A 9,387-nucleotide genomic window follows, 5' to 3' on the forward strand; every position below is an offset into this window, starting at 1 on the left:
AAGAATGAAATCTGAAAGTTGACACAACTGTTCATTTATCTTTGTAAATGTAGTACACTTAAAACACAGAAGGGAAGGAATTCTTTCTCTTGCCATTCACTTTTCATAAATGAAGTTAGGAGGCCACACACAGGGAGAAAACTAAATTTGTGTCAGAGTGACTGTAACACCTGCTTCCAGGACAGATCACCACAACAGATAACTTCCTGTAATAAAATACCAGTTAGGTGAATGAAGACCCACTGCATCATTTACCAGGTGCATTGTGTCCACGTAGTTGCTTCATAATTCAGATGAACACAGATGTCAATAATCCTAGTAAATAAAAACCTCATGTGCAGCCAGCATCCTGATACCAGGTAAACAAACCCACAAAAGAATATTAACATAATTATTGGTATCATTGTCAAACAATGAAGAGCAGAGAAGGGAACATAAATAGCTGGAAGTGAAAGAAGTCTGTGCTACATTTTAAAGTCTCCTGAGATGCTGTCTACAAAAACAGGCTGAAGTTGGCTATGAGCATGATAGCATGGCAACACTGACTGAAGTCACCCTCAGGACCAATTCTTTAACACTTTCTTTGTTGAGGTAGCCTGTACTATTTTATAAATGTTTATTATCCTTATTTTACTAAGAAAAGTGGTTTTATTTCAAACATAATTTAAGTGTGGTAAGCATTATAATTACTTCCTCAGACTATAGTTTGACTTTTACAGATACCGTAAAGTCTCAATTTAATTGAAGCTTTTTCATGTGAGATGTTATTTGGTTTGTTTTATAAAAGTACTTGAAGTATGTGGTAAAATATTTGTAATTCAGTATATACAAAGGCTTTTGTTTCCTTGAACTACAAACAGATTATGGAATGTTTACATTCGTTAACTAAAGTGTTCTCCTAACTTTTGTCACTTCTAACACAATATGCCCTGTCTTGTGATCTAGGTAGTATCTCTGGTGCAGTTACTCAGTGATCCCTTCTATAGGACACTTGAAGGCTTCCGGATGCTGGTGGAAAAAGAATGGCTCTCTTTTGGTCATAAATTCAGTCAACGTAGTAATCTCACTCTCAATTGTCAGGGTAGTGGATTTGCTCCTGTTTTCTTACAGTTCTTAGACTGCGTGCATCAGGTAAGTCAACCTCTATCTAATTTTAGTTTACAAGAAGAATGCATAAATAAGTGCATAGATGCCACTATTTCAAATATTATAAATAATGGTTTGAGAGAAGACTAGTAAATTCCTTCTCTAGGCTTTATTAAAGCAAATGGATTTCACCTCAAGAAGAACTGGAATGAAAACCTAGAGCAGACTGACCCATCCACACAAAACAGACTAAGAGGGATGGTTGGCATTATGGATCTTTTAAGGTCATTTATGCAGAGATTACAAACAGAAGTTTTTTAAGCTTAAGACTAGCTTTCAGCAGTCTGGAGTACCTTTATTGAGGAGGAAAAAAATGATTGTTAGTACAGTGACTAGGCAGTTTTTAATTCCTTGTGCTTGATGATGAGCTTTGAAAAGAGGCCTTGCACTCCATCAGTTCCAGAAACAGCAAGCTATAAACCAGAGGGTCCTGAGATGTTCTTCTTTTTCTATATACTGCATGTTCAGAAGAAGATGAACACCAACAGTTACATCATATAGGAAGTTAGGTTAATTATATTACGCTCATTTCAGGTTAATTCTAAAGTCTGTCCTTTTCTTCCTCTCAAACCAGTAAATATAAATGATTTGCAGAGTCTATGCGAACATAAGATAGGAGCTTGCATAGTTCCTCTTCTACATATGTCTTTCTTTTCCCACTTCTCTCATTTTTCTTGCTGAAAAATCTGAAACGACTCCTGGACATTATTAACTTGTATCAAAATTTATGGGTGACTGTGTCTCACGGAAGATGTTAAAGCACCAGCCTTCTTACTGGGCACAGACATTCATAGTGAATACTTGGATGAAGTAGACCCTGAAAGAGAAGTCAGCAAGTGGACTTACTATGCTACCTGAAGCAAAGTCCGCAGATAAAATAACTTGGTAAACCAATGAAAAATGATCTTTAGATATCTGTGGGAGACTGATAATGAATGAGCTTATTGGAAGATGAGTAAAGGCTTACTGAAGAACATGTTGCAGAAAAGAAAGATTTTATTTGTATCCCAACATTAAACACCAGCAGCCATCATTATTGCTGTCTTGCAATTAATAAATAATATACTTGGAATTTGGTTTGATTCCTATTGCATTCCCCATTAGAAAACCATAGAAGTATTTGTCACGTCTCCTGTTTCATCAATCTATTTCCCAATGGATGTGGTCCTCAGGTCAATTTTTATTTGAAATGGGGAGATTTCTCTAAAGAGAATCAGTACTGCATTTTTCATTCAAACATAAGGTTACTGCTCCTTTTCTGAAGTAGACAACCAAATTCTTGGTGGAAATAGCTATAACAGGACAGAGTAGCCATGTCTTCCACTACTGAAACCCATCTGCTTGGTGGTTTGTTCAATTCTGTGTGTAAATCATTCGTGTGGTGCTGTACTCTCTCTGCTGTCAGATGACTTTTCCAAGCTGAAATGAGCTGACTGGATAACACTGTCTATTAGTAGAACGGACTAAACCTACTAAACATTACTGATTTCAAGCAGTAATGTAATTTTGAAGTGAATCCCTCCAGCATCTCCCCTTAACATTTGTTGATGCTGTTTTGATAGATGTGTACTAGATTTTTCTTGGAAGAATTTAACCCATAAGTTCTGCCTCAGGTATGTACTAAACACTCACCAGGTCTTAGAAGGATCTGAACCAATGATTCATCACTTATCTTACAACCATGGGGGGTCATCAACTCAACTGGACTAAATCTAGTCCAAATTAAAATAATAAATGTGTAGTATAGCTGCAAGGACCTCAGCACCAGCTGCTTCCGTCTGTTTGTCTACTCCTTTTGCTCTGAATTACTTGCTAACGTAGACATAGCTTACATCCTGTTTCTGACCCTGGAAACACTTTGCTCCAATTTTACTGTAATAAATCTTAGAAAGTTGGCACAAAGAAAAGCAAGGAAATTATCCACGCATACCTGTACAGTATTTTTTTCTTGAGTCCAGAGATCCCACCAACTTTGGAAACAAATGGGTCGTCCAGAACAAAGATAAAATTAAATGCAAGCATTTTGGTTTATTGTAATAAAATAGAATGTACCATGTTTTCTTCATGGCAAAATTCTTGGGTTTTCTTTAAGTTATGTTTAACACAGTCTGCAGGTCTAAGAACATGGAATAATGGATTGTAATCATCCTGGCTTTAAAAGTTAGGATGAAATGTTAAGTGGGATAAATCCATGCTGTTACCAACTGGTCAGGTATGATTTTGCCTCAAGCTGCAAAGTGCCTAAAATATTGCTGCTATACATGTGAATGTGTCAAGGAAATAGAAGAACATTGCCCTTGTAAGTCATCTCAGATAGCAGCTTTGATTCATGTCACGAGGTATCTGACTCTTCTCTATCTTTAAAAGACAATATAAAGTATACAAGTTATTAACAGATACATTTTACAGAAAGATCTGTATTTTCTGGGGTTTGGTGTTAAGCTGTGTTCACATGCCCTGGCTGCAGCCGTATCGGGAGAAAGATTACCTCCTGCAGGCCACCTGGAGCTACTCATCACTTCTTCTCTGGTGGAGATACCACCCTTCCAGTCTGTTAGCTAAGGGGTTCATGTGAACCTGTCTGCCTTTTCCAAAATTGTAGAAAAATTGGTAGGAAAGACCATCTTGTTTTGATGGATGTGGATTTAGAAGCAGTTCGGCAGGTCAATCTGCAGGAGGCAGTAACTTCTCATGAGGAAGGATAAGGCTGTCTAGCCAGTGTTATCTTCAGCCAAGAAAGACATGGGAACACAGTGTAATATTGATAAGATAGACCTGTCTGTTATTAGAAAAAAGCTTTAAGATGAATGACTTGCAGTCCTATTTAGAATGCAACTCTTGAGTATGTTTTCTAGAAATAGATTAATAGATAAGTCTCCTCACTCATGATGGCATAGTACTGACTTAAATTCTAACAGTATGATTGTAAACTCTAGGGAAATTACTTTTGAAAACAAATTAAAGTTTCATAGGAATTTACCGTGAAAAATAAATTTACTTAACATTTGTACTTGAACATTTCTGTTAAGTTTCATTGGTTTCTGTGCAACTTGTTAGACAAACACAGAATCCAATTAGATTGCAACTTGACCATCAAGTGTAATATATTATGATCAGTTTTTAAAAATTACCCATTCACTGGATATAAACATTTGGTCCTTTCAAAATATTTTTAACCATTATAATCTCAACATACTATGTGTGGTAAGAAAGCCACCACAGAGCCAGTATGTGCATTAAATGTCATGGGTTAAACTAAAGATACAGAGAAAACAAATGAAGCAATGACTCCTAAATTAGAACTGCATCATCTTGTAAAAAGTCATTGTTTATGCCAATATCTCCAGGTGTCAGCTGAATTATTAATGCAAAATCATTCTTTCACAATAGCAGCATCTGGCAGATAACTCTTGCTGCTTCTAAGACGGCTGAGTTTATGAAAGTGATGTCAGTGCAGGAAGCTCTTCTTATTTTTCTTCTGTATCTTTTTTGTAATTTATTAAATATAATTAAAATGGAATGATTTTCTAGAAGTGACTTCTTTTAAGCTCAATAAGGAGCTCTGTTACAGCACCCTGTATAAGAGGAGGTGAGTCTGCTACTCCCATGGTAGATTTATTCAGTTATTCCAGTGTTTGCAGGAGTAGCCTCTTAGTGGTTACTAGCACAGGACATTTTGGAGTACTATATTTCTTATTTAAACTAAGTAAATACTGATATATAGTAGGATTACAAAACCAAAATGTATTGGAAAACTAAGGAGGGCTGATAGAAGTGTAAGATAATTAAATACATTTAGGAGATATTTAAGTTAACAGGGAACATGGTGATTTGAAAAAGAATTCTAAGATACTGAGTTCTTTCAATCATAATGTTAGAAACACCAGTTGGCTTACTCAGGTTTTAAATGTTGATATATTATGGAGATTAAGCATTTTAAAAGAGGATGCAGGTGTAATTTTCAAAGATACCCTGTCCCTATAGACCTGTCTTTCTAGGGGGTTTGTGTTGAAATTGTAAAGTATAAAACATTGCTTCTAACTTAAATGTAAATTTTGAGTATATCCCTTAAAATCAATGAATTAACTGAAGTGGCATCAAAGAGTTACCAGAGAGAGACCAGCTATATTTAACCTCAACCTAAGTGGTTACATTGTCCACAGTCATAAAAATCTCTTTTTATGTTTATTTTTAATTGCTTAAATTAATACAATCATTTTCTCCTATGTTAAATTTCTCATTTATCACTTCTGAAGTTGAGTTGTATTTTATCAGGCGCTTTTTTCCTGCTAGCACAGCCACATTTTAAAGTTTGCAGACTGCACTGCAGCTACACAAATCATAGGTAATGGTAGTCACTTCACCTAGCCGTGTATCTTGCCAGTCGCCAAGTGCGATGAAATCAGCCACAGCCATTAAAACACAGACAATCACTACATTATTCACTTTTATCAAAGCAATGTTTTAGATTATAGTTGTTTTCACTTAAAAAGTAAATTATAACTTCTAGTTACTTCTAGTTCCAGAAATCTCAGAAACAGGAGCACTCACAGCACCAGTTCCAGGACAGGATTTCAGTAGCAGCTTATTCTTGTAACTCTTCAAACGTATTAAAATAATTATTGGACCATAAGTAGAAATTAGGACCCTGTATAAGTCATGTCAAATAGCTGAATGTAGCCTTTCCTTCTTACAGTGTATTAAAGAAAACTTCTCCTAACACAAGGAGAAAGAGTATACTAAAGTATTTGTATATGTGTGTATATGTGTCTAAATGCACACACACATGCAGAGCTTTTTGGATTTCAGCTGAGAAGTACATTGTGATATTTTTTAACAGAATTGGCATACTCAGATTACATTTTAATTTAATATATGCCAGAAAAAAGTATTTTTCTTCTTACAATGAGAACTAAGAAGTTACTTTGTGAAGTTGAAGTCTTGAATTTATTAGAGAAAAAATTTTGCCTAGCTTTCTTCTTAACAAATAGTGTAAGAATGTAGTCATTTGTATCAGGGGAGAAGTGGGGATAAAGTAAGTGGGTATACTGAAGTGAGATATCTTAAAGTATCTTAGCATTTTAAATGCCTAGCCACAAGCTAATGTTCAGGTATGATAACAACAAATTCTCTGACTGAAATGCCATGTATGTGTTTATAGGTCCTTTCAAGGGATTTTCCTGTCACTGTTGTATGTTCGGTAGATAACCTTTCCTTGCTAAATGCATGTTTTATTTTTTTTTAATTTAGCTGGTTGGGCTTGGTTTTTTTTCAGCTGCCACATGTGAAAAATCTAAACATCAGTGAGCTTCAAGTAGTCTAATACTAGTTTCCATAAATACTAAAAAAAAAAAAAAAGTTTCTCTCTTGAGGAACTGATAAGTACAGATTAGAAAGAAAAGATGTAACGGGGAAAATGAGAGTGGTGGGAATGGAAAAGACAAGACACAGGAAGATTGCAGAAATAAAAGTATTTTATAAGTTTGATGTGAAGCTAGACAAAGCACAGCAGGACGTATTTCAAATGTGAAATTCAATCAGCAGTTTCTTTTCTGATTGCACACTGTACTTATTCCCATTGTAATTCAGAATTTTCAGTTAATTATCATGCTTAATTCTAAAGGAAAGCTCACAATTCATAAACTTATTTGAGAAGTAAATTTTAAATTTGAAATTAACACACAAAATTTCTGTGACTAATATCAAGATTTTTAGAATCTTGAATTTTATATGCATATCAAGTATAAATATTAATAATTAATGCTAAAAATTTTGTGAAGAGCCAGCCGTCCCACGGTGCTGTGCTCTGATAATCTTGTGTTGTCGTCTTAAATATCTGCTCCTGACTCATGTTGGAGACATTCACCGAACTAGGCAGATTCCCAGCCTAACTGAGGAGAACAATTTAAGACATTACATAGTTTTTACTGTTTTAAAAGAATAATAGCAACATACCTCCTCAGTGGGGGGGGGTGGGGTGTGTGTTCGTACTGTAATATTTTGGTGCATATTTTGAAAAGGAAGAAATATGTGTAGACTAGCAAGTACTTCCGAAATTAGATGTTTCAGTAATGGTAAATGGAATAATATTTGCAGCATTATGTCCATACTTGTCCATTGGGTTCTGAGCAATAGCAAAAAGTCCACTGCAAAACCTTGCAATTAAAGTTTGATTTCCAGCTACAACCAGGAGTAGCATCTTTGCATCTTTGCCTATGAACTTACATGGCGTCTCAAGAAATATTATAAAAGATTTATGTCCAGTTTGATTACTTTGAAGAATCCTGGGTTTTGTACAGAGTGTAATACTGATTACTATACAGTACACCCTATCTGATTTGAAACATTCTTGCAGCATAGACATTAATTTAATTAGCTTTAAAATATTTTTAGACAAAATGTAGAAGGATTTGTGTGTGCAGACAAGATAGTTGCCTATGGATATATTTGTTGTCAGCATTCATCGGGGAATTATTTTGCTGTGATGTTTCACGTTATTATTTCTTACTTGTATTATGCCTTGGTATCCCTTCCCCCCCTCTTTTTTTTTCAGATTCATAACCAATACCCAACAGAGTTTGAGTTCAATCAATATTATCTGAAGTTTCTGGCTTTTCATCACATATCAAATCGATTTAAAACATTTCTTCTGGATTCAGACTATGAAAGACTAGAACATGGTATGTGTGATGTTTGTTTATGGATTGGTTTTGTAGGTTTTGGTATTTGTCTCATCAATATTTAGTCTACAAAAGTTTGCCTAGTTTGAGATGGTCCAGTAATTGCATGGTGATGATGTAATGAATTCCATTTCAGGAATATAAAGTAAAATAGAAGTGAAGAGCATGTAGAATTTTCTGAATTAATGTTTCCTGAGGCATGCCACTGATGGGACTAAGAGAAAGTGGAAGAAATTAGTGCCATGACTTAGGGGTTTTTAGCAATTTATCCACATAGTTCAGTTGCCCCTACTAAATACCTTATTTTAACAGAAACAAAAGTCCTGGGGAATCCTTCAGAGAGTGCTTGAAGTTTCAGGAAAGGAAAGCGTTTTTAGCCCATCTATCACATGCAACCTTACTGGTTCCAAGGCCTTACATACCCTCGGAGCCCTCTGAATCAGACTGCACAACCACAGTTAGAGGCTGGTTTTAGAACTTGTTCACTAAGCAAAACACTTACGTGCTCTGAATTTCACTGCTTTGTGGGGTGGTTCTCATGGCATATGGTCAATTTGAATGCTTTTCTTAAAAACTATACTAACTGTGGAACAGACTAAACTTGAGCAACCGTTTTATTTCAACAAAAAAAGTTAATTTCCATTCTTTACCTTCACTTGAACAAAAGCAAGGAGTTGGAGTCAATGACCTCCTGTGGTTCCTTCCAGCCTGGATTGTTACATGGTTCTACAATTTGAGGGGGCATTGTTTGCTTATTTAGGGGTAGTTTGCGCTCAAATAACATTTAATGCAATATAAAATCCTGTTTCCAGTAGTCTTTGGATAAACTATGTGTCCTTCCAAAGTCATTTCAGATAGCACACATCTATGGATAACTTAATAACATTAGCCTGATTTGTTTTCCCTGAAATGAGTTAGCAAGTAATTTCAGGTACAGCTGGCCCAGCAGATTGGAAGGGCTGGTAACTTTGGTAACCTTGGCATAATTGGTTAGCAGGGCTTGGTGGTCTGCTGAGTCAATGTAGCTGCAGGCAGAAAGGGACATTCATGAATTCACTCAAGTATTCCCATAAATGATCGCATCCAGAGGGTAGTGGTCAATGGCTTGATGTCCAGATGGAGACTGGTGATGAGTGGTGTCCCTCAGGGGTCCGTACTGGGACTGGTGCTGTTTAACGTTTTCATCAATGACTTAGCGAGTCCGAGTGCACCCTCAGCAAGTTTGCGGATGACACCAAACTGAGTGGTGCGGTTGACACACCAGAAGGATGGGATGTCATCCAGAGAGACCTGGACAGGCTGGAGATGTGGGCCTTTGTGAATCTCATAAGGCTCAACAAGGCCAAGTGCAAGGTCATGCACCTGGGTCGGGGTAACCCCCAGTATCATTACAGGCTAGGGAATGAAGGGATTGAGAGCAGCCCTGCAGAGAAGGACTCGGGGGTGCTGGTGGATGAAAAGCTGGACATGAGCCGGCAAGGTGCGCTGGCAGCCCAGAAGGCCAACCGTACTCTGGGCTGCATCGGGAGAAGCGTGGCCAGCAGGTCGAGGGAGGTGATTC

General features: G+C 36.6%; 1 protein-coding gene across 1 annotated transcript in view; it reads left to right on the plus strand.

Annotated features, from left to right (window-relative positions):
• SBF2 (SET binding factor 2) overlaps positions 1–9,387 on the plus strand; it is a 284,828-nt gene that overhangs the window by 259,278 nt on the left and 16,163 nt on the right. Inside the window, exons 33-34 of the mRNA XM_009635401.2 lie at positions 946–1,131; positions 7,700–7,826. Coding sequence (XP_009633696.2) covers positions 946–1,131; positions 7,700–7,826 — 313 coding nt within the window. The remainder of the gene's footprint in view (positions 1–945; positions 1,132–7,699; positions 7,827–9,387) is intronic.

This window comes from Egretta garzetta, unplaced genomic scaffold, assembly GCF_000687185.1.
Source record: "Egretta garzetta isolate BGI_Z169 unplaced genomic scaffold, ASM68718v1 scaffold133, whole genome shotgun sequence".
Taxonomy (NCBI): Eukaryota; Metazoa; Chordata; class Aves; order Pelecaniformes; family Ardeidae; genus Egretta; species Egretta garzetta.